The sequence below is a fragment of the Bufo bufo genome, chromosome 1 (genome assembly GCF_905171765.1).
Source record: "Bufo bufo chromosome 1, aBufBuf1.1, whole genome shotgun sequence".
NCBI lineage: Eukaryota > Metazoa > Chordata > Amphibia > Anura > Bufonidae > Bufo > Bufo bufo.
The window spans coordinates 603,705,061-603,731,955 of NC_053389.1; the positions used below are offsets into that span (position 1 = coordinate 603,705,061).

Below are 26,895 nucleotides of genomic sequence, written 5' to 3' on the forward strand. Positions count from 1 at the left end.
TTTGCTCAGGGGTATACAAATCTGCAAATTTCAGGTTGAAATGGTCTATGAGGGGCCGAATTTTGTGGAGCCGGTCAAAAGCAGGGTGGCCTCTGGGACGGGAGGTGGTATTGTCGCTAAAATGCAGAAAACGTAGGATGGTCTCAAATCGTGTCCTGGACATAGCAGCAGAGAACATGGGCATGTGATGAATTGGGTGCGTTGACCAATATGACCGCAATTCATGCTTTTTTGTCAGGCCCATGTTGAGGAGAAGGCCCAAAAAAATTTTAAGCTCGGAAACTTGGACTGGTTTCCACCGGAAAGGCTGGGCATAATAGCTTCCCGGGTTAGCGGTTATAAATTGTGTGGCATACTGGTTGGTCTCTGCCACGACTAAGTCCAAGAGCTCCGCAGTCAAGAACAGCTCAAAAAATCCTAGGGCCGAACCGATTTGAGCCGTCTCAACCCGAACTCCAGACTGGGCGGTGAAAGGGGGAACTACTGGTGCGGCTGAAGTTGGTGACTGCCAATCAGGATTTGCCAGCACCTCAGGGACTCTAGGGGCTCTACGGGCCCGTCTTTGCGGTGGCTGCGACGGGGTAACTATTGCACGTGCCACCGTACCAGCTTCAACTGCCCTTCTGGTGCTCGCTACTTCACCAGGTTGTACGGCAGTGCTGGTACTAGGTCCAGGAAGGGCTGCGCTGCTGGTGTATGCCTCACCACGTGATCCGGCAGCGACAGCCCCACTCTGCTGCTCTTGAAGCGGATCCTGCGTAACCTGTGGTCTAGCGACATGGGGCCGGGTACGCCTGGTGCTGCCAGGGACCTCCACCTCCTCGTCCGAACTTTGGGTCAGAGAGCCACTGCTTTCCACAGGTTCATATTCTGACCCGCTAGATTCGTCAGATGAGGGTTCCCACTCCTCATCCGACTGGGTCAGAATCCTGTAGGCCTCTTCAGAAGAATACCCCCTGTTTGACATTTTGGACTACTAAATTTAGGGGTATTCCCTGAGACTACCCAAGAAAAAAAGCAAACCTGTCTTACAAAGGGGAGGCTAGCGAAGTACCGGAGGCTGCTGCGGTTGATAAAAAATATCAAAACTGATTTTTTTATCGCCGCAGTGCGTGTAAAATGAATGTGCAGTGATCAAAAAATAATAATTTTTTGTCACTGCGGTGGGGCGGGCGTGGGTGAACGCACGTGTGGGCGACCGATCAGGCCTGATCGGGCAAACACTGCGTTTTGGGTGGAGGGCGAGCTAAGGTGACACTAATACTATTATAGATCTGACCGTGATCAGTTTTGATCACTTACAGATACTATAAAAGTACAAATGCTGATTAGCGATACGCTAAACAGCGAATAAAAGTGACTGCGGTGCGGTGGGGTGGGCGCTAACTGACGCTAACTACCTAACCAAGGGGCCTAAACTATCCCTAAAACCTAACAGCCAATACCAGTGAAAAAAAAAAAGTGACAGTTTACACTGATCACTTTTTTTCCTTTCACTAGTGATTGACAGGGGCGATCAAAGGGGTGATCAAAGGGTTAATTGGGGTGCAGGTGGGTGATCTGGGGCTAAGGTGTAGTGTTGGTGTACTCACAGTTCAGTCTGCTCCTGTGCTGGATCCAACCGACGAAAAGGACCAGCACAGGAGCAGACAAGCCATATAACAGATCATATTTACTAATATGATCTGTTATATGACTTTGGATTGGATTTTTTGAAAATCGCCAGCCTGCCAGCCAATGATCGTTGCTGGCAGGCTGGTGACGAACTTGTTCTTTGAATTTTGCCGGCCCGCGATGCGCATGCGCGGGCCGGCTTGGAGCGAAATCTCGCGTCTCGCGAGATGACGCGTATATGCGTGACTCTGCGCAGCGCTGCCACCTCCAGAACGCAATCCTGCGTTAGGCGGTCCGGAGGTGGTTAAAGCAAACTCAGCAAGGGACAAAAAAGAACACCAATCCTCCTGATTCTCCGCCACAAAACAGCGCAGATATGTCTCCAGATTCTGATTGACGCGCTCCGTCTGGCCATTCGACTGCGGGTGGAAAGCAGAAGAGAATGACAACCGAAAATTCAGAGAGGAAAGGTGGTACAGTCTTAGTAGAAACTAGGGTTGTCCCGATACCACTTTTTTAGGACCGAGTACAAGTACCGATACTTTTTTTCAAGTAGTCACCGATACCGAATACCGATACTTTTTTTAAATGTCATGTGACCGTTTTGGGGGATCTGTGGATGACGCACTGTCATGTGGGGGATCTGTGGATGGCACTGTTATGGGGGATCTGTGGATGGCACTGTTATGGGGATCTGTGGATGGCACACTGTTATGGGGGATCTGTGGATGGCACTGTTATGGGGGATCTGTGGATGGCACTGTTATGGGGATCTGTGGATGGCACTGTTATGGGGATCTGTGGATGGCACTGTTATGGGGGATCTGTGGATGGCACTGTTATGGGGGATCTGTGGATGGCACTGTTATGGGGATCTGTGGATGGCACTGTTATGGGGATCTGTGGATGGTGCTGTTATGGGGGATCTGTGGATGGCACTGTTATGGGGGATCTGTGGATGGCACTGTTATGGGGGATCTGTGGATGGCACTGTTATGGGGATCTGTGGATGGTGCTGTTATGGGGGATCTGTGGATGGCACTGTTATGGGGGATCTGTGGATGGCACTGTTATGGGGGATCTGTGGATGGCACTGTTATGGGGATCTGTGGATGGCACTGTTATGGGGATCTGTGGATGGTACTGCTATGGGGTGGGATATCTGTGGATGGCATTGTTATGGGGTGGGGGGATCTGAGGATGGCATTGTTATTTGGTGGGGGATCTGTGGATGGTGCTGTTATAGGGGATCTGTGGATGGAACTGTTATGGGGAGGATCTGTGGATGACACTGCTATATGTCATCCACAGATCCCCCTCATAACAGTGTCCCCCAATACACCGGGCCCCGCCGCTCACCGAAGTATTTATAAACGTGAATCCTTATCCTGTTGTTAAGTTGAACTAACGCTGCCCTCTCCCATGTCCCCCCTGTATCCCCACAGCACTTACTTAAGCTTCCATAGCAGGCAGAGCGGACGGCACCAGTAACGTCACTCACTGACGTCGCGCGCCTGCTCCGCCTGCTTCACTCATAAAGTGGGCGGAGCAGGCGCTCTACGTCAGTGAGTGACGTTACTGCTGCCGTCTGCTCTGCCTGCTATGGAAGCTTAAGTAAGTGCTGTGGGGATACAGGGGGGACATGGGAGAGGGCAACAGGATAAGGATTCACGTTTATAAATACTTCGGTGAGCGGCGGGGCCCGGTGTAAGAGTACAGTGACTGCACCGGGCCCCGCCCATAGTTACGCCCATAGTATTCTATTTATGTATCGGGGCGGGGTATCGGCGGCTGAGTACCGCCGAGAAAACTCGGAATCGGTCCCGATACCGATACTAGTATCGGTATCGGGACAACCCTAGTAGAAACCTCAGAAACAGATGTTATGAGGCAATTCTCTCTGCAAAAGTCACTCCAACCATTTATTTGCCTCGCTTGCCAATCAATGGTGGGGTTATGTTTAGTGAGCCAGGGTAGTCCCAACACTAGAGGAGTAGGCAAACCGCTAAGGACGAAACATGACACATTCTCAACATGAGCATCACTCACAATTAAATGGATATTGTGAACTATGCCCTTTAATGATTTCTGAGAAAGTGGAGCGGAATCAATAGCAAAAACAGGAATATCCTTTCCCAAAGTGCATACCTGGAAACCATGAGTTATTGCAAATTGATTATCAATGAGATTGACAGCTGCTCCACTATCCACAAAAATCTCACAAAAAATGCTCTTGCTCTCTAGCGCCACCCTAGCAGGTAGGACAAAACGGGAACTACAAGCAAACGGAAAACCTTCAATTTCCGCCTCAACCCTGCCAATAGTAACAGACGGAACATTTTTAAAAGATTTTTTCCTTTTTGTCTCTTTATTACTCCCAGAAAACTGCCTAAATCTCCTAGAGGGACAAACATTTGCCAAATGATTTATACCTCCACAACAAAAACAAACCCTCCCATGCGGGCTGAATCTTCTATTGTCTGAGGCAATCAACCCCAGCTGCATGGGTTCCTGCTCAGAAGGGGCTGACAGTGACTGAGACCCCTGCGCACAGAATGAGACCGCTGCACTGTCCCGGGACTGAGTATGACAGGAAGGAGAGATCTCTCCTCTCTCACTAAGACGCCTGTCAATACGAACAGCCTGAGACATAGCAGAGTCCAGGGAGATTGGCCTCTCATGAAAGGCAAATGCATCTTTCAATCCCTCTGAAAGACCCTGGCAAAATTGACTTCGGAGTGCAGCATCATTCCAACCAGTATCAGCTGCCCATCTCCGAAATTCTGAGCAGTACATCTCTGCGGATTGTTTACCCTGGCATAACAGACGTAGTTTAGACTCAGCCAGAGCAATACGATCCGGATCATCATATATCTGACCCAGGGCTAAAAAGAATTCATCCACTGAGCGGAGGGGCCGTGCCCCCTCCGGTAGCGAAAAGGCCCAAGACTGAGCGTTACCCCTGAGCAGCGATACAATGATCCCCACCCTCCGTTCTTCATCACCAGAGGAATGGGGAAGAAGGCGAAAATGGAGTTTGCAAGCCTCTTTAAAACGCACAAAATTCTCACTACCCCCAGAGAACGTATCCGGGAGCGAGATCTTAGGCTCAGCACAAACTCCATGAACGCAAGCTGAACCGGTCACTTGAAACTGAGAAAAAATCCTACGGAGATCAGCTACCTCCAATGAAAGACCCTGGAGGCGTTCAGCCAAAAGTGAAACCGGATCCATGCTTGAGACGGTTTTGGCAGCTTATAATGTCACGGATGGTGTACAGGAAACAAGACAATACAATATAAACAATGACTCACTGGATCCACAACTAAGGAACAAAAGGGAGACCCCTGCATGAGACCTGCCACTCTCCCTTATTGCTCAGCCTATGCGACCACCCCAAAGGTGGATGGGCGCATATCCACGTACCTCGACTATCTTACACCTGAAGACCCTACAATAGTGAGGGGATACGACCACCGGCTCCCTACACAGACACGGAGGGAGTCAGGGTCACCTGGATCCAGAAAACAGAAAATCATAAATACATAAACAGCACTTATCTTGCAGACGACTGGGGACTGTGGACTGAGAACTAGGAACAGCATGCACACACACTCCAGGAAGTTGTATAAGCCGCACACTACTGCATTCTGGGGAGGAACTTAAAGGGCAGCAATCAGTCCAACTGCATGACAGCTGAGATAGACTAACGAGATGAGGAACTCAACCAAAACAAAGAAATTCAAGGAGGAGGATCTGAAAGGCTCCTGTCAGAGCTTCTCAGCTGTCTGGCTGTGACAACACCCCTCCCCTAGCTGGGGGTAAGCTAGACTGGAACTAACTGGTCCTCACCCTTCCTGCAGGAAGTAGGACTCGCCCACTTCTCTCCAGAGGGGGATTAGAATGAAATGGAAAGCTCCATTCTACCCAAGTACAGCTCTGCCATATTCGCTGCCATCTACTGGTGAACCAGGCACGTTACATGAACAGTTACATACCATTAGAAATCCACAGTGTGTAGGACCTGGAATAAATGCATAAGATGGCATGAGGTTAGACCAATAAAGACAGTAACAAGGTGCAGTAGTGGTAACACCACTCTGGGGTGTTACACATAGTATTAACTGTGCATCTCAAAATGATTCTTTACAAAGTGTAAGCCTGTTTGTTGAGTCTCATGATCCTTATTCCATTTAATATTCTGTATTGTATTCCACATAACCGTAAATGCTGTTCACTACATTTATCCAATGTCAATTTCATCCTCTCAGAGTGTCCTCTCACCCTGGCTGCGCAACTAGAAGGTGGAGCAGATCTGGTTAAAGTTTTGAGGAGTGGAGGTGCGCACCTGGACTTCAGAACACGTGAGGGGCTAACGGCTCTGCACAAAGCGGTGCGATACCGCAATCATGCCGTGTTAATGGTGAGTTGAATTTCTAGTATTTGTTTAGGTTTCCTAGAAATATTTTAATCTTAAAGGGTTTGTCCAGGATTAGAAAAACGTAGCTACTTTTTTCCAAAGACAGCACCACACCTGTCCATGGGTTCGGTCTAATACTGCAGCTTGGCTCCATTGGAGTCGATTGAACAGAGCTACAATACCGCACACAATCTGTGGACAGGGATGGTGATGTTTTTTGAAGAAAGCAGTCATGTTTTTCTAATCCTGGACAACCCCTTTAAGCAATTTCTTAAAACCTGTACCAGTAGTGTTAATTTCTGTTGTTTACAAATTCTAGGACTTTTTGGATATTTCCAATCTTAAATAAGAAAATGTTTGAACCCCACATACTATATATTTACCTAGATATATCTATTTCCATTCAGTCTACTAATCTACATACTCTCTCTCATCAATTTATACTTACCGTATTTTTTGCTCCATAAGACACACTGCACCTAGGATTTAGACCTCAGATCAGACCTCCAATCCTCATTAGACCTCAGATCAGACCCACAATTTTCATCAGTCCCCCAATCATCATCAGACCTCAAATCGGACACCCCCTTCCTCATCAGCTCTCAGATTAGACACCGATTCCTCATCAGACTTCAGATCAGACCCCTGTTCATCATTAGACTTCAGATCAGATCTCCATTCTGTCACGGCTGAGGATGGGGAAAACCCTCAGCCATGCGGTATCAGCAGATGGGGTCGCTGCAAGGCCAGGACAGAGAATTAGGGAGCTGGTCACCTCCTATACATCCCTAGTTCTGACCCTGTCTCCTATCCGTATGAGCCAACCCTGAAGGTAGGAGGGCTCATACTCCGGAACCTGATATTCCTGCTCGCCCTCAGGGTGGCCCTGGACTAGGAGCAAGGTAAGACGACCCGTTCCTCCTGGACACGGAGGAACAGGAGTCTCACTGGCCAAGCTACATAGAAAGGGGAACATAAACAGACATATGGCAATGACAGGTAAGTGAGACTAGTACCACACTTACCTGCCACAGACACACAACCTGGAACCCACGTGCAAGTGCTGCTATCCACAACCAACACAAAAGGACACAGCACACAACAGACATCACACGGGAACCCGGTAAACCATATGCTGCAATAACAGATAAACTATAAACTAATACCAGACATAAAGTTTATGACCACCAGGGTGGCCCTCACTGGCAGATGGTATAAACCAGGAGGGTGCCTCCAGCTTACAAACAAGGCTGGAGTACCCCTCAGAGATCAGGTATCAATTGAGGCTTTATAGCACAAAGTAGCCACACCCACACAGACACACCCAGTGCAGACACACTGAGGGAGTTAACCCTTCCTTAACCAGGGAGTGTAGTGAAACCACATAGAGGGGAATACACACAAACACTCACTGTAGCTGTTACCGTCGACAACGACATGTGTGGCAAACGTGTCCTGGGAACCGGCCAAGAGGCCGAGACACTGCCACCACATATACAAAGACCAAACGTTGCCACGGGCAGCCACAGGGGAAGGGAAAATGTCAGAGTGCACACAACATAAAACACAGTGCACACCAGACATTCAGAGTGCATACAAGCACCCACACAAACCAAAGGCAACCGCACACATACCTGTTGTCCGCGGCAACCGCACTTGAGGCAAACAGCAAAGTGCCCCCAGCTGCGGTTGACACAACACCAAACCGCGGGCAACTGCATGCGGCTCCCAAGGAGTCACGGCCATGAACATGGTCGTGACACCCACCCCTCAAAGCCCCCCCACAAAAAAAAAAAGGAAACTAGAGAGGGACCCAAACAAGGGGATAGGAGAAGGGGAATCAGTGTCATAAATATGCGCACCTCACCAGGACTGCTGCCGGCCCCTGACGCAACACACAGGAACCAGGAGCCGACTGCTAGGCTCCGGAGCAACACACAGGAATCGGAGACCAGCAAAGAAACAGCCCGGGGAGAGCGCACAGACACTGCGTCCACACTCCACTCACGTCCCCACTCCAGTCGCTGCCAGCAGACACTCCTAACCAGCACATAGCCGGAACACTAACGGAATGCTGCCAGCAGACGACCAGAGATAAGAACATGGAGAGGGACGAGGGATCACCAACATGGACACGGAAGGTAAGGTGGCAGGGAAAAAGGCACCAACCGCGCCGTTAACGGTGATCCCCAAAACGCTCTCCCTCCGGAGAACGCGCATGCAGGCCATAAGCAGATGGTGCTGCATGCTGCACCCTCTTTCGAAGGTGTGCAACCGCACACCAAACAAACAACAGTGAGGGATAAAAGGTAAGGGGACACCAAAACGGACAACGGTGAAGGAATGGCGGGAAAAGCCACTCACCGTGCCGTCAGCGGCGAAACCCCCAAAACGCTCTCCCTCCGGAGAACGCGCATGCACCCCACAGACATATGGCAATGCATGCTGCACCCTCTTCCGAAGGTGTGCAACCACACACCAAAAAACACAACGGTTAGGGAATCTAAATAAGGGGACGCCCAAATAGAACATGGTGAAGGAATGGCGGGAAAAAGCCACTCACCGCGCCGTCAGCGGCAAAACCCCCACACCGCTCTCCCTCCGGAGAACGCGCATGCACCCCATCAGCATATAGCGATGCATGCTTCACCCTCTTTCGAGGGAGTGTAGTGAAACCACATAGAGGGGAATACACACAAACACTCACTGTAGCTGTTACCGTCGACAACGACATGTGTGGCGAACGTGTCCTGGGAACCGGCCAAAAGGCCGAGACACTGCCACCACATATACAAAGACCAAACGTTGCCACGGACAGCCACAGGGGAAGGGAAAATGTCAGAGTGCACACAACATAAAACACAGTGCACACCAGACATTCAGAGTGCATACAAGCACCCACACAAACCAAAGGCAACCGCACACATACCTGTTGTCCGCGGCAACCGCACTTGAGGCAAACAGCAAAGTGCCCCCAGCTGCGGTTGACACAACACCAAACCGCGGGCAACTGCATGCGGCTCCCAAGGAGTCAAGGCCATGAACATGGTCGTGACACCCACCAATCAAAGCCCCCCCACAAAAAAAAAAAGGAAACTAGAGAGGGACCCAAACAAGGGGATAGGAGAAGGGGAATCAGTGTCATAAATATGCGCACCTCACCAGGACTGCTGCCGGCCCCTGACGCAACACACAGGAACCAGGAGCCGACTGCTAGGCTCCGGAGCAACACACAGGAATCGGAGACCAGCAAAGAAACAGCCCGGGGAGAGCGCACAGACACTGCGTCCACACTCCACTCACGTCCCCACTCCAGTCGCTGCCAGCAGACACTCCTAACCAGCACATAGCCGGAACACTAACGGAATGCTGCCAGCAGACGACCAGAGATAAGAACATGGAGAGGGACGAGGGATCACCAACATGGACACGGAAGGTAAGGTGGCAGGGAAAAAGGCACCAACCGCGCCGTTAACGGTGATCCCCAAAACGCTCTCCCTCCGGAGAACGCGCATGCAGGCCATAAGCAGATGGTGCTGCATGCTGCACCCTCTTTCGAAGGTGTGCAACCGCACACCAAACAAACAACAGTGAGGGATAAAAGGTAAGGGGACACCAAAACGGACAACGGTGAAGGAATGGCGGGAAAAGCCACTCACCGTGCCGTCAGCGGCGAAACCCCCAAAACGCTCTCCCTCCGGAGAACGCGCATGCACCCCACAGACATATGGCAATGCATGCTGCACGCTCTTCCGAAGGTGTGCAACCACACACCAAAAAACACAACGGTTAGGGAATCTAAATAAGGGGACGCCCAAATAGAACATGGTGAAGGAATGGCGGGAAAAAGCCACTCACCGCGCCGTCAGCGGCAAAACCCCCACACCGCTCTCCCTCCGGAGAACGCGCATGCACCCCATCAGCATATAGCGATGCATGCTTCACCCTCTTTCGAGGGAGTGTAGTGAAACCACATAGAGGGGAATACACACAAACACTCACTGTAGCTGTTACCGTCGACAACGACATGTGTGGCGAACGTGTCCTGGGAACCGGCCAAAAGGCCGAGACACTGCCACCACATGTACAAAGACCAAACGTTGCCACGGACAGCCACAGGGGAAGGGAAAATGTCAGAGTGCACACAACATAAAACACAGTGCACACCAGACATTCAGAGTGCATACAAGCACCCACACAAACCAAAGGCAACCGCACACATACCTGTTGTCCGCGGCAACCGCACTTGAGGCAAACAGCAAAGTGCCCCCAGCTGCGGTTGACACAACACCAAACTGCGGGCAACTGCATGCGGCTCCCAAGGAGTCACGGCTATGAACATGGTCGTGACACATTCCTCATTAGACCACAGATCAGAACCCCATTCATTGTTAGACCTCAGATAAGTCCCCCATCAGACCTCAGATCAGACCCTAAAATCAGACCTACAATCTTTATCAGACTTCAAATCAGACCCTCAATCCTCATTCAACCTCAGATCAGCCCACCAATCTTTATCAGACCCCCATTCCTAATCAGACCCCTATTCCTCATCAGACCTCAGATCAGACTGTCATTGCACATCAGACTTCAGATCAGACCCCCAAATCAGATTCTCATTCATTATTAGACCTCAGATCAGACCCCCATCAGACCAATCTTTGGATGGCGCCGCCACTCTGCAGATCCAGAGGCTCTTCCTGCATTCACCACTCCCTGGTCTTCTCTAGGTGCCTCTCTGCACTGTGACCTGACGTTGCACAGCATAGTGCTCACACTATATCCTGCCGCTGTATGCAGTCAGGACCGCACAGTGTGGTGCCTGGAGAAGACCAGAAATAGGTGAGTATAGCCAGCACCCGGAGTGCTGTATTCACCTCTCTCTGGTCCTACTGTGTACTAGTGGGCACAATCATAATGGAAGCATTTACTTGTATTTGCTCGACTTTTGGGGGGGGGGGGGGGGAGAGAGTGTGTCTTATGGAGCGAAAAATACAGTATACTATAGGGTTGGGTGCATAGCACCTATATTGCTCATAAGCCAAAATGTACTTAATGTCATGAAAAAAATATACATATGTAGTCAAAATAAGTTAGTAAAGAATGCTATTATTAAATTGAATTATCTAATTGCTAACTGTCCTCTTTCTTTTACAATATCGGCACACCTTTTCTCATGGACAATCAGACCCTTTTGGATTTAGGTGCTTCTCCAGACTATAAAGACAGCCGTGGCTTAACCCCACTCTATCATAGTGCAATGGTTGGGGGGGACCCATACTGTTGTGAGCTATTGCTCCGGGACTACGCAAGCCTAGGCTGTGAAGATGAAAATGGATGGCAGGAGATCCACCAGGTAAGATAGTTTATTATTTATGGACTAATAAAATATAATATAACTGCCGCACAGTGTTGCACACTTTAAAGCGTACCTATCGTTATACTTATTAGGGGAAAGTGACCTATAATTCCCCTTTCCCTATCTTCGGGCTCTGTAAATGTTCAGAAATTGTTTCAGTTCCCCTTAAAAGCCAACAAGAAATAGTAGATGGGAGGAGCGAGATACAGCCGCAGCTTCTGCGAAACGGCGCAAGGGAAAGCGGGACAAGGGTGGAGACAGCTCATTGGTCAGAGAATGCAGCACATCTCTGACATCATAACAGGAAGAGTCCACCCACTCAGCAAGCAAGGAAAGAGAACATTTGTATTTACAGGAACTAGCAGAGGAGAAACAAAATACCCCAAATAAGAGGGTTAGGGGCACCATTTCTGGCTGCACAACATCTGGTGTATATATACAGCTGTCCCAGGAGTGATTGTAATTTTCTTTTTTGTAACGATAGGTACTCTTTAAAGACTGCTGTTAGGTTGTGATCATCATACCATAAATTACATCCTGGGTGAGATCTTGGCTGTATGACAGGTCTGATGTTCTATGATAATATTTTCATACATACTTTTGCTTGTTGTTTCATTGGATTTCATTGTTATAAAACTCTTATTGTCTCATGGCTTATTCTACTTTCAAACCTTGACCCTTGTGTTTCGTGTGCTCACTGTGGTTTCATCTTCTGACCATTTGGGCCGTCTACCATATCTCACATCTGTGGATCGCTGTGCTTGGCATTGTTGTTATCACTTTTTATATATTGTCTGTACTCACTGGGCATCAAAAATCATTTTTTGTCCCCACTTGAAAACCTGATCTCCTCCTTCTTGTTTCTCAGGCATGCCGCTATGGACATGTTCAGCATCTGGAGCATCTCCTCTTTTATGGAGCCGACATGAGAGCACAGAATGCATCGGGGAACAGTGCCCTACACCTTTGTGCTCTTTACAACCAGGTGACAGACCTTTTTAGTTCTACTCCCTTTCTTATGCTAATGTGTATGCCAAAATTCTTATGAGCTTCATATCCTAGTATTCTAATCCGTATGTAGATTTGTTAGTTTCAGGTATAGTCCAAAAATTGGAAGTGAGTCTGGCCACCCAGGAATTTTACAGTTTGCACATCTTTACAGTGTCTTCTTCTGATCTTTCAATACTATGACTCTATTAGGAATAAGAGTTCCATTCACAAATCTGTAGATTGCTGAGCTGAAAGGGATTCTGTCACCAGGATTAACGATATAGCGATATTTATATGTCCCCATTAGTCTCCATGCAGTGTTTAAAATGATCCCACTGTTTATGCTCTGTGTGTGTTAGATTCTTATAAAACCGATCTTATTGATATGTAAATCACCTCTCTCAGGAGCCCAAGGGGTTGTCCCACGATATGTTGGAGCCCAGCACCGCCCATCGATCCGCAGCCCAGCACCGCCTACCACTTAATTTATTCACTCCACTATCCCTGACGTCAGTTCTTCTCAGTGCCGTAATCTCGTGCCGAGGGAGCCGGCGCATGCGCAGTTGACTCGTTGAAGCCGTTGCCAGTAGTCCGCATGGACAGTGTCCACTGCGCCTGCGCGAGATTATGGCACTGAGAAGAACTGATGTCAGGGATAGTGGAGTGAATAAATTAAGTGGTAGGCGGTGCTGGGCTACGGATCAATGGGCGCGGCGTGGGACAACCCCTTGGGCTCCTGACAGAGGTAGTTTACATATCAATAGGATCGGTTTTTATAAGAATCTAACACACACAGAGCATAAACAGTGGGATCATTTTAAACACTTCATGGAGACTAATGGGCACATATGAATATCGCTATATCGTTAATCCTGGTGACAGAATCCCTTGAAGTCTCCCAGCAATCCTTGTTGATTCAAAGTCTGGAGAAAGCTTCTTTTGATATTTTTTTTTCATCTGACATGCAGTCTTTTCACCATACATTACAACAGTAATCAGATGAAAGAGAAACATAACTCCATAAATCCACTGCATTATAGGAGCTGAACTAAACTGTTGACTTCTCCAATGACAACAATCCGTTTTCTGACCTTGTGTAAGGCAGGATCTGTGCTATAATGCAGTGTATTTACTTTGGTACTCATCTTTGAAGGTAGATGAAGGGCAGTTTCAGAGCACTAGATGTAAGTAGGCACCACTGCAGTAGATGTTGGTATTCAAAGGGTGTTCCCAACTTAAACATATAGGACTTGTGCATATCAGGACAGAGGTTTTTACCTTTGTCTTCCCATTCACAGAGACCCTTTGCCCATGGAAATTAACAGTGTGATGCCCGTGTCCGCTCTCTATCTCCTTCATCAGGGACTATGGTAGTTACGGAATGAACCATAAGCTGCTTCTTCTGATCTTTCCAACTCCCATAACCATGGAATTATTTAGGGAAAGCAAATACTGCTAATGACTCCCTTCACTTGATAAGTAAGGATAGCTAGTATTTCTGCCTATACCTATTACTTTGGATTTGCTTTGAAGGGGTTGTCTTGGCCCCATTGGTGACCCATTTTAGCCATTGATTGGCTGAGCAGTGATTTTTTTTGTGTGTCAAGAGCGACCAGTAAGTAGGACCGAGTAGTGTCGGAATGGGAACACGGAGAAATGTAAGGCAAGTAAGCCGTTTTGAGTCTCTTTGAAACCATTTTAATTGACCGGACAACCCCATTAATTGTTTAAGATTGGAATATCTGTATGATAGCTGTCTCTTCTGTATCGTAGTTAAAGCATTGCCTATTACCTAGTTATAAACCTATAATGATAAAAAAAAATCTATCTTATGTATAGTATTTGTTTCTGAGGCCTTAGAAGATCCGTACATAACAGCCACTAATATATAACCGTGGTCAGCGGTGACTATGTTTAATATTACTGGATTACTCCTGCTGGGTCGTTATGTGACAGATTCTGTAAGACCTGTAAGAAGTAAGTAGGCACTCCTGCTAACAGCTGTAAATGACTTCTTATAGATTTGTCCTTGACTATACAGAATGCCATTCAGGCTACATTCTGTATAAAATATTTACTGTAGTTATCTTAGTACATATCAATGTATATCCAATGATATACCTCTCATGGAGCTGCTGTTGCTTCCATCACCTCTAGTGGACTCAAAGAAAATTCCCCCACTTTCTGGCTTAAACAATCTCCTTTCAAAGGTTAGGGTTTTGTTGCTGCAAAATGTGTGGAACCAGAGCAAAAACTGCATGGTGGTCAATTGTGTAGCAGTTTGGCAAGAAAAGTGTGTTATTTTGATGCGGTTTTACAAAAACCAAACAGAACCTCAACCCAATCCTAACACAGAGCAGGACTACTAGGCGGCCTATGCAATAGGTCAAGTTTATGTTGGGTGGATGTTCTGCAGAGATTCCCATGTTACCCTCATGGGGCTCTTTTAGAAGTTAGGTATGGGGCTCAGTAGTTTTTAGCTATTTCTGGTCTGAGATGTTATAACATGGTCCATTTTAAGCAACAACACAACTGTGATGTACTCTAGACTGGGGTTACTTGGGGCCCACCAGAGAAAATTGTTTTTAGGGCCCAAAACCCATATCATCAAGAAAGTTAGATTTTGATTCAAAGAAACAGACCCATGGCATATTATTGGCTACAAAGGCAGCTCCAAATATATATTTTTTCTCCTGGGCCTTTGGGGCACACTATGGCATTAGTGCCTGGGCCTACCAGGGGATCCTCTGGTACTCTGTGGGGCCAGTCCGAAACTGGTCGCATTATGTTGCGGCTGCACTGCGATCACATTGATGTGACGGGTTGCATGTCCATCATAGTTGTGGGACTTCAGCTCACACTCCCTTCTCGTAGACTGTACGTAGTACTGTGTAAATAAGACTCTTTTCACGCTATGTCTGCAGTGTCCACAGAAGGTTTCCAGCAGGAGAATTTCCCAATGGAATCCTTTGACCAAATGCCACAGAGAGGCAAACTTTCTTTTCACTGGATGTCTCTGTATGGAATTGCACTATTCATGCAGTAAAAAAATTGGAAACCCGGTGAATAACCGTCAAAAGAATACTGTTTTGCCGTTTATTGGTATAATGGGTGCATACATTAAAGGATCGGCCTATCTTCAGGGTAGGCCATCACTAGGTGATCGGCCGGGGTCTGAGACCCCTAACCTCCCGCCGATCGAGCTACAGCAAAGTCAACATTGTAGTGTGCAGAGCACTGTCCACTACAATTTTGATGGTTTAGTGTAGCTCTGGCGCTGACTTCCAGTGACGGAGCTACACAGAACAGCTGATCAGGGGGTGGGGGTGCCGGATCCCCACCGATTAGCTAATGATGGCCTATCCTGAGAGACCTCTGAGGAATAAGGACTGGGTTTGGAAGTAAAGATGACATATTCCAATTCCCTAGAGACTGAATGGACTAGAAGCAGGACATGAAAGAGGGTGGGAATTATATAGTACGTGCATCTAACCATTACAATTTCTTTATATTTGGAAATCTCCCTTCAAAGTTCCTGGCCCAATATGTAATGTCCCTATGACGTTAGTGATGCTAAATGTCCTATGGTTTACCATTTTGTGTAATATTGTAAGTGTCTGGTTTTGCAAGTATATTTTGTCCCTGTTGATAAAGTATATATAGCCTTGGGCAGCCCCAGTGCTTCCATGTATACAGTAATTCTATAGCTTCTGTGTAAATACTAGACACTGGAATGGCTGGATATTTCCAATTCTTCCAGTTACTGTATGTCATCTACCCTGTCCTGCCCGGGGCGCTTCTAATCTTCCATGCACGCTGCTAATACCTAGCTGCTGGAGATCACAGGTGGAAGCAGAACTTCCACTGTGCACCATGTAAAATAGCTGACTGAGCTCTGATGCTTCTGAAAGTAATTACCAGGGGAAGGCTTCATTCATGTGAGCAGTTTTCTGAAGAATCACAGGGGATTTTTACACATCTGCTCCTCAGCTTAGCTCTTTATAGACAAAGTGGTACAGAAATGTGTATGGACATGGTGCGAGAGCTTCCAGAATCACTGATTGAGGTACAGGGCACCAGCATTGCAAACGGAAGCAGTAACGGGCAAAGCTATCTAATAGCAGTTCCACCAAGGTGAGCGACACGGTTGAACATCAGAAGTTAGGATACACAATATACAGTATTTACAGTACAGTAATAATAATTGAAATGTCACATCTTACAGTGCAGGGGCCCACTGTCTCACTATTTAGAAAAACCTTCCGACATTAGGTCTGATTGAATATTAGAAGTGGAAACTTTCATCCACATATGACAAGAAAAAATCTGCAACAACTTAAAGAGGAAAAACTAACCTATGGTCTTTTTGCTCGCAGATTTAAATTTTTTTTTTTTTAAAGATCTTTTTATTTCTATTTATTTAACATTTATTTCTTTTTTTGTCATGTTAAGGTACAAAAACAACAGCAAATCAACACAAAAACATTTAGGATGTGATATTCTTCCTATCCAATGTTTTACATTTAGAGTCAAAGACTATGGGGGTCATTTTTTAAGACAAATATGACACTTTTTGGCGTATTTTAGGCGCAGGTTTTGTGGCAAAATATGCACCTTTTCCCCGCTCATGCCGAGGTGGCAGAAAAAGGTGGCGTGGGCGGAGGAACAAGGCGGGCCGGGCCGCCAATTTCTGGGGTGGAAAATGGTCTTAAACAACGCCAGAAAGGGAGCTGGCATAGTTTAAGCCATGTCGCAGGGCCGGCAGAAACAAGCGCCAAAGTTATGCAGAGCCTCTAAATAACTTAGGCGCATCCGCCGCCAGTGCAGGGGTATCAAGACCAGCATACACATCGCCGGTCTTAGTAAATGACCCCCTATATGTTATATGATAACACATCTTACGACAAGTGATAAAGAATCTGTCGGGAGTGCCCTCATCCACGATACGATTAACTCTACAGCAGATTGTGTAATATCCAGGATTTCAGGTCAGCAGTTACCCTCCCCCATCTAGAACTCGCCACTCTCAAACCTTCAAGTTTCATAGTGAGCCCATCAAATCATACTGAAGATGCCAATTTGTGTATCGGAAGGACCACATCAGGTCTCGAATGTCTTGCGCGGAGTAATGTGACTCAATTAATCTTTTATATTTATTATAGAATTTTCCTGCTAGTTTTTCTTTACGCCTCTCCGTCTCTGTACGATCTATTATTAATAGCTGTTTTAATTTCAAAATGACATATTCTCTGCCTGGTGGGTCTGGGTCCAACTATTTTGCAAAAAGATTTCTAAGGGCAACCAAGATGATCACATGTGTAACTTGAGGAGATTTGGTCTTAGTGTTTGACTCCTCTTCCGGAGGTCTGAGCTGGTGAAACAATAAGGCTGGTGTGGAATACGGGAGGCAAATCTGCCAGTAACTTTGTATATACAGTTGCAAGAAAAAGTATGTGAACCCTTTGGAATGATATGGATTTCTGCACAAATTGGTCATAAAATGTGATCTGATCTTCATCTAAGTCACAACAATAGACAATCACAGTCTGCTTAAACTAATAACACACAAAGAATTAAATGTTACCATGTTTTTATTGAACACACCATGTAAACATTCACAGTGCAGGTGAAAAAGTATGTGAACCCTTGGATTTAATAACTGGTTGAACCTCCTTTGGCAGCAATAACTTCAACCAAACGTTTCCTGTAGTTGCAGATCAGACGTGCACAACGGTCAGGAGTAATTCTTGACCATTCCTCTTTACAGAACTGTTTCAGTTCAGCAATATTCTTGGGATGTCTGGTGTGAATTGCTTTCTTGAGGTCATGCCACAGCATCTCAATCGGGTTGAGGTCAGGACTCTGACTGGGCCTCTCCAGAAGGCATATTTTCTTCTGTTTAAGTCATTCTGTTGTTGATTTACTTCTATGCTTTGGGTCGTTGTCCTGTTGCAACACCCATCTTCTGTTGAGCTTCAGCTGGTGGACAGATGGACTTAAGTTCTCCTGCAAAATGTCTTCATAAACTTGAGAATTCATTTTTCCTTCGATGATAGCAATCCGTTGAGGCCCTGATGCAGCAAAGCAGTCACAAACCATGATGCCCAAACCATGATGCCCACCACCATACTTCACAGTTGGGATGAGGTTTTGATGTTGGTGTGCTGTGCCTCTTTTTCTCCACACATAGTGTTGTGTGTTTCTTCCAAGCAACTCAACTTTGGTTTCATCTGTCCACAGAATATTTTGCCAGTACTGCTGTGGAACATCCAGGTGCTCTTATGCAAAGTGTAAACGTGCACAATGTATGTTTTGGACAGCAGTGGCTTTCTCTGTGGTATCCTCCCATGAAATCCATTCTTGTTTAGTGTTTTACGTATCGTAGATTCGCTAACAGGGATGTTAGCATATCCCAGAGACTTTTGTAAGTCTTTAGCTGACACTCTAGGATTCTTCTTCACCTCATTGAGCAGTCTGCGCTGTGCTCTTGCAGTCATCTTTACAGGACGGCCATTCCTAGGGAGAGTAGCAGCAGTGCTGAACTTTCTCCATTTATAGACAATTTGTCTTACTGTGGACTGATGAACAGCGAGGCTTTTGGAGATACTTTTATAACCCTTTCCAGCTTTATGCAAGTCAACAATTCTTAATTGTAGGTCTTCTGAGAGCTCTTTTGTGCGAGGCATCATTCACATCAGGCGATGCTTCTTGTGAAAAGCAAACCCAGAACTGGTGTGTGTTTTTTATAGGGCAGGGCAGCTGTAACCAACACCTCCAGTCTCATCTCATTGATTGGACTCCAGTTGGCTGACACCTCACTCCAATTAGCTCTTGGAGATGCCATTAGTCTAGGGGTTCACATACTTTTTTCACCTGCACTGTGAATGTTTACATGGTGTGTTCAATAAAAACATGGTAACATTTAATTATTTGTGTGTTATTAGTTTAAGCAGACTGTGATTGTCTATTGTTGTGACTTAGATGAAGATCAGATCACATTTTATGACCAATTTGTGCAGAAATCCATATCATTCCAAAGGCTTCACATACTTTTTCTTGCAACTGTAATTAGTAATGTCTCACCAATATAGGATAGTTTTCATGCAGTGCCAGACACCATGCCATAGATCTGTTAAAGGAGGGTGGCATTTAGGACAAGCCTCTATTCAATTTGGGAAGGCGGGAGAAAATTGAATATTAAAACCGTATAGTGCTGTAGGCATGCGTTTAAAATGCGTTTGTCTCCAGCGTTCATTTGTATTTCCTTACCATTTTCATTTTTTCTATGGTTCAAAAAAAAAATTCTAAATAGTTTATTGAGGAACTGATTACGGAACCTATTATAGAGTTGTGAGAGAGTTACCCTATTGGAGCTAGACTTGATCATGTCATCTAGGGGATGTATAATAGCTTCCTGAGTGATATTTGTCACCCTAGAAAACCACAGAAACTGTGCACTTAAAAGCTTTATCCTCTAAAGTGAATGTATCTTTTAGTTCCTGAGGGGTCAGTATTAATAAGGTCTTTGGCCAGCAAAAGCCCATTCTTTTGCCAGGAACATTTCTATTCCTGGGACCAACCCAAAGGGTGGCCAAGCACGTTCCTAATTTCCTTCCACGTTCCTATCATATCCCTGAATACGACAGATTGCTCAGTTTTTATTTCCTAATGTACTTTATTCCATAGTCTATTTCGCAAGATCCAAACTCAGATCCACTGCTCTCTGCAGCACTTCTGCAGCCGTCACATCTATTTCTGAGCTCTTCTCTCTTCCAGTCCAGGGAGAGGGCATCACTGCCTAATTGATTTGCCTAGGGACACAATCCAGCCTCCAGTTCTAGCGATGTACGGGTAAATTAAGCGCTGTAGGCCTTTTGTTATGTGAGCATGCGCCAGGGTTGGAGACTGGATACCCTCACCGCTCACTGACACATGCAGATCAGTTAAGCAGTAACAGAAGAGAGAAGAGCACAGCGATGGACATGACAACATGTGCCAAAGGTAAACCTTCACTTGAAATATGCCACAACAGTATCAAGTACTGCATGCTAGCCACATGATAGGGCTGATGTTGGCCCTGCTGGGTGTTTTCGGCAGCACGTTTCATGCTTGTGTCCAGAAAGTCCTGATTGGCCAGTTGTTTGTCAGTATTTTAGTATCTTCTCTCAGCTGACTCTTGTTTCTTCCTTAGGAGAGCTGTGCCCGGGTTCTTCTCTTCCGTGGAGCAAGTAAAGAGATTAGGAACTTCAACAACCAAACAGCGTTTCAAGTAAGGACTATTTTTCTTTAAAGAAAATCTTTCAACTGATTTACAGTTTTTAGAATCAAAGTAAGGGCTCATGCACACGACCGTGTGCTGGCCGGGCCCGTGCTGCAGATCGCAAATTGGGGTTACGCAATGCAGGGCACCGACCGTGGGGCAGTCGCACTTGAATGGGGACCGTGATCCGCATCCGACGGTCCGCACCACAAAAAAGTAGTGTATGCACTACTTTTTTGCGGTGTGGAGGCACGGCCAGAAACTCCACGGAAGCACTCCGTAGTGCTTCCGTGGGGTTCCGATCCGTACTTCTGCACCGCATCTCCAGGTTTGCGGGCCCATTCAATACAGCCACGGCGGGGCAACGCCCTTGTGCACAAGCCCTAATACAGGTACACGTTTTAAAAAAATCTAATCTAAATTCTGAAAAAAGTTAACTGACTATTATTAACTGTGTGCAAAGGGAGGGAGTGTTAGGGACCCCATAAAGGAAAACTCAGCTGAACCCACAGATTTTAGCGGGACAGGCCAACTATCTTATGTATTTAAGAATCTTCCAACTCAACTTTTTTTTTTTTATCGGGGCAACAAGCCGCCACTAGAAATGTCTAGTAGCGGCTTGCTCCCCTCTCTCCACTGTCAACACTTGGAAACTGGAAGAATAATGGTCACGGCTTTTTATGTTGGTCTTTTTTTGCCCTTTTGTGCTGGCTATGCTGGAGTTAAATTAGCACCTCATCATAAATTTAGGTACACCTTCAGCAGTCCATGCGCCTGATGAAAAAACCTGACCAGTCCCTGCCCTGAGTTGTTTTTCGCTGTTTCAAGGGGTAAATGTTTTGGCAGCCAAATTCCAAGCATGCCTCCGCCACACCCTGAACACTCCTATGTGTGAAATGTGTTGCAAAAACACCTGTGTGCCAAAATATTGCTGTACGTGTTCAAAAAGTAGCAAAAAGGGGAATGTGCAACATTTGTACACCAAAAACTGGGGTAAAAATGTTCGTAAATGACCGCAATAAGTCAGGAAGAATAGCAGTGGGCTTGCACATTCGGCCAACAGCTATTGAGGATGTATGGCTGCCTTTTTATAGCATGTATGACCCTGCGAGACCAGTTGTAAATGTAGAGAGATAAGCTATTGATACCTGGTGGAAGAAATACATGGGTCTCATCAGCTGTATTGTATTGTTCTTCACAGTGGGGAAGTAAATCATTATAAAGTATTGATACAATTGTTAAAACCTAATCCACTCAAAACCTGAAAATTCAGACGTGACTGCAGTTTACCAAAACTTCCCTCTCCCCAATCTATCATGACGCAGTCAGTTCAGGTCATTAGATCTGTGGTTGAATAGGGACTTTTTACCATAAGACTGGCTATATATTGTCCAATATCCAAAGGCATACATTTACCCAGGCAACCCCTCTGGCATTTCATGCTCTGATGCTCTCCCTTGCCCTGCGCTGAATCGCGCAGGTCTAGGGCTTTTTCTTCAGATCCGGTGACGTACTGGGTCTACCAGTGACGTCACAGGCTAGGGCAGTGCTAAAGCCCAACCCTTAGTGCCGAGTGTATTCATCGACAACTCTGCTTGGCGGAAACCACTGCCTAGCAGTGAAAAATGCAAACAAAAAAGCCTGATACAGCGCAGGGCAAGGGAGAGCAAGGGGTGAAAAGGAGGATATGTCCGGGTTCAGCTCTGAACCCGATCAACCCCTATAAAAATGAATGATACATCGGAGCTAGAAAAACTCTTCTAGATTATAAAATGAATAATAAAATGCAAAAATACTGTAGGATAAAAACACAATCCATAAAAACAATCAATGATATAAAATGTAACACCCGGAAAGTAGCAGGGTCCCTATTTTCCCTATCCCTGTTTTCTGGGTGAGCTGGACTTATGGACATACTCTACTTTAGAATGTTATGGCATTGATTGATTTTTTTGGATGGTGTTTTTATCTTATGTTTTATTTTATTATTCATTTGATAAAATAGAAGGGTTTCTCTAGCTCCGAGGTATCTTATTCATTATGTATTTTACTAAATGTACTGATCATGGTGGGAGATTAGTTTGTTTGGTTTGGTTTGAATCTTCTACTACCATTTGTTTAAAATACGTTCACCTCGTGAAATTTTGTTGATGACACTGAAAATCATATACATTGTGTTGGGTAAATCATTTTTTAGTTTTTCTATCTTTTATCAATCTTTGATATAGAAACCATAAGGCTGGAGCCTATATCCATAAACCGTGCTGTATCAAAGGAAGACTCATTTATGCTTTTTTGTTGAACCAAAGTAAATAGGAGATAAAATGCTGCAGAATATCCTTTTTTATCTCCCTGGAATTTAGTTAGCAGAGAAAGTTTGGTATCTGCAGTAGGTGTAGGGTGCATCGGTGGTAGCAGACTGCTGGGCAAAACGCCAAAGAACAAACGTGAGCTGGCTCATTATGTCTGTAGGATGGGGGACATGATCTTCAGTAGTTCAGTTTCTTGTCATATTATAATTATTAGGATCTCTTGGCCATTTTTAGAAACACCCAAAGTGTTCTTTAACGTATATGTGCTCTTCGTTTTATAAGTTGTGTATTCTGAGTCAGGATAACGGGTAGGTAGAACAGGGAACCTCCTAGGGCGCCAACGCTTCAGGTGGGGGTGCAATTTAAATCTATCTATCTATCTATCCATCTCATATCTATCTATCTATCTATCTATCTCATTATCTATCTATCTATCTATCTATCTATCTATCTATCTATCTATCTATCATCTATTATCTAATCTATCTATTTTTCTATATATCTCATATCTATCTATCTTTCTATCAATCATCTCCTAGACATGGCTGGTATACCGTAGCTGCAGAGTGATGTCGGTGTAAAAAAGGGTAGCACTGCAGGTTGTTACAAGGACACCCATGATGTCCTAGTGATGAGAAGATAATCTCTGCCTATCTATATAATCCTTTATTAATCTGGATTAGTGTCAGTCTGGTGTCAGGTCCCCTCCCACACTGTAACCATCTGTTACACAGTAGGATGCGTTATATACGGTTTATGTGTCACAGCTTCTTTGAAGTAATTAATAGTTGATAATATAAAGAATCAATGATGCCGAATGTTGCCTTACAGCCGATCACATGGGGAGTGAGGAGGGGAGGGGATCACAAGGGGAGTCCTCTGATGAATGCCGTTATACATGGACATGTTGCATGCCTCCAGATATTTGAAGAAGTCTTTTTCCTTCCGCAGTGGTATATTACAGCTCTAATGCTGGCCGCATAGGCACATTTGTCTTGTCCCTGCTAGCTAATGTATGGGAGCACATCACGGAGAAACTCCTCCCTGCCTGAGTAAGATGGATTGCCACAATTTGTGCAGAAATCCCTGATAAATCCTTTCCCTCAGAATTACTGTGCCTTTAGAAATGAAAGGCGTATTTTTTAAAATTTTGCCTTCATCGTGGCCTTTTAATCATGGTCCAGAGATAGCAACTTGCAGTACTAATAATTCATTTGCACTACTCTGGTGCTTGCAGAAACATCAAATAATTGCCGCTACGAGGCTTCCTTCACGCACATTTCTTGTGGTTTTTTTCTTGACTTAAAAAATACCATTGATTTCAAGCATTTTTAAGTTCATTATATTTATATCCTGCGTTTTTACTGGTGTTTTTTAAGTCCTATAATTAAAGGGAGTCTGTCAGCAGGGAACTCACTGGTAAACCAGGACTTGGTCCGTTGAATGTAATGATACCTTTCCCTAAGGTTATTTTCACATCTGCGTTTTCCCTTTCCGCTATTGAGATCCGTCATAGGAGGAAAGCGCTTCCGTTTTCTCCCCATTTATTGTCAATGGGGACAAAACGGAACTGAAGGGAACAGAGTGCCCCAGAATGTATTCCCTTCCGTTTGGTTGCGTCCCCATCGCGGACAGAATAACACTGCAAGCAGCGTTTTTCTGTCCGCCATGTGATGTGGAGCAAGACGGAGTCAATGGGGACGGATCTGTTTTCTCGGACACAATAGAAAATGGATCCGTCCTCCATTGACTTTCAGTGGAGTTCATGACGGATCCGTCTTAGCAATGTTAAAGATAATACAACCGGATCAGTTTATAACGGATGCAGGCGGTTGTATTATCAGTATCGGAAGCGTTTTTGCTGATCCATGATAGATCCAGCAGAAATGCTGATGTGAAAGTAGCCTTAATTGGAGAAAAAGTACTTTTACTCCATATGAAAATAAACAGTTAAGTGCATTGAGGGTGGGCCCAAGTCACTCTGTGCACTCTTGTCTCTCCTGGTTTCAATGCCTGCCCCTCATTCTCCTTGTTTATAATGGCCAGGTGAGAAGACTATGCAGGAACAGCACTATGAAAGGTATCATTACATTTAGCTCAGCTAGCATTACAAGGCATTGTGCCTGCTTTAACACCGAATTTTCCAAATTTTCCTATGGGAAAAATGTCACACGTTGCTGCATTTTGAAAAAAAAAATAAAAAAAGATACAGCTGACAAAAAACAACAACCCCAAAAAGCCACCAGGACACCACAAAACTTTGACCACATTTACTAATGTGAGTGCACCTAGACCCAAATTTGGTACAATTTAGTGCATCTAGTTTCAGAAAACGCTGCTGTGCGTAGTTCACTAAGGAATCCTCGTTTAACATAAAAGGGATGTGGCTTGGCAGGAAAGAGGGCACGGCCTAAGATACAACATTCATTGCCAAAATATATTTAGTATTCATTTAGATCAGGCATGCTCAACGGCCCCTTCCAGCTGTTGCAAAACTACAACTCCCAGCATGCCCGAACAGCCTACAGGTATCAGCCTACAGCAGGGCATTGTGGGAGTTGTAGTTTTACAACAGCTGGAGGGCTGCAGGTTGAGCATGCCTGATTTAGAGGATGGCCGTGCACTTTGCCATCCACTGAGGACAATGAAAAAGAGGTGCCACGGTAAAAGCCAGTAAAAAGACTGCTGATATGGCTCATAGACAGCCAAACATCAGCCAAACAACACGTGGTAAGTATAGGGCTCAACGGGTTTCAGCACTTCATCAGGAGCCATTAGACTAGTAAGCACCAAAACGCTGAAGCCTGCCTAAGCCGCATTGCTCTAGTTGGAGAGTCGGCGTTCTAGAGTAGCTCTGATGTGAGCCCCGGCACTAGGATGGCCGCAAAGCGGCCGCGTGTGCTCTGTGCTTTAAAGGGCAGACATCCCGCCTCGCAGGTGTGCCTCCGCTCCCTCAGCCAACTCGATGAGAGACTCAGCCCTAGCGTCAGCGGTCAGCTGGAGAGCGGAGGAAACGAAGTACGTCTCGGGGAAAGCGCATCTGCGCTGAAGATGCTAGGGGGAATACAAAGGTGGTACTTAAACGCTGGAGGTATAAATAATAAAGAGAACAAATAGGAAGGATGCCAGGCAATCCCAGATCCCAGAGAAAACCGGGATATCAGAACAAAGTTAGAGTAATGATGTGTCTGTCAATATAAGCATGACACCAAATAAAGTGGCACCAACAGATAACAGGCGACCCAGGTACAGGAACAGGTGCAATGGGTATACAACAGAAGTAAGGCAAGGGATATTAAGCTAATGTTAACACAAGTGTGTGGCACATGGAAGGAGGGGATTGTTTTTCTTCACTATGAATAATACTACATATGTACATAAAAGGGACAAGAGTACTGCCCCATATGTCAGCCACAATATACAAGTAAGTACATATTAGGTAAGGGCACCTACATATGATGTTGTCCATGTGCTCGATAATATTGCCTACCAAAGGATATACAATAGCGCCCATTACCAGAGGAGATGGGGGGGGGCGCTCCATGTGCAATTGTAAACATAGGGGGGTTAAATGAAAGGAGTATAAGAAATAGCGTCATTGAGGCCAGTGGGTTTAATAGTATGTGACCTAAACATCCACTGAGCCTATTTCTGTAACAGAATGCTAACCACATCGCCCTCTCTTGCTGATATCCTGATATGTTCAATGCCCTAAAACTTCACTGAGGTCACCCTGCCCTCATTGGCAATCTGTCACATGATGAGCAATCGGTGTGTCATTTGATTTAGAGATGTCCGAGATGTGCTCCCAAATGCGTCACCTAAATTCACGTATCGTTTTCCCAACATATTTGATACCACAGATGCATGTCAGTAAATAGATCACCCCAGTAGATTTGCAGTTGATGAAGGATCTGTTGTGGTAAGTTTTGTTCGACAT

At 45.7% G+C, this 26,895-nt stretch overlaps 1 protein-coding gene across 10 annotated transcripts in view; it reads left to right on the forward strand.

The window, feature by feature from the left end:
• The window catches only part of SHANK3 (SH3 and multiple ankyrin repeat domains 3), a 448,201-nt gene that overhangs the window by 266,785 nt on the left and 154,521 nt on the right, over positions 1-26,895 (forward strand). For all 10 annotated transcript variants that reach the window (XM_040413566.1, XM_040413565.1, XM_040413567.1 and 7 more), the window contains 4 exons: positions 5,886-6,037; positions 11,223-11,390; positions 12,262-12,378; positions 20,575-20,652. In XM_040413566.1, coding sequence (XP_040269500.1) covers positions 5,886-6,037; positions 11,223-11,390; positions 12,262-12,378; positions 20,575-20,652 — 515 coding nt within the window. The remainder of the gene's footprint in view (positions 1-5,885; positions 6,038-11,222; positions 11,391-12,261; positions 12,379-20,574; positions 20,653-26,895) is intronic.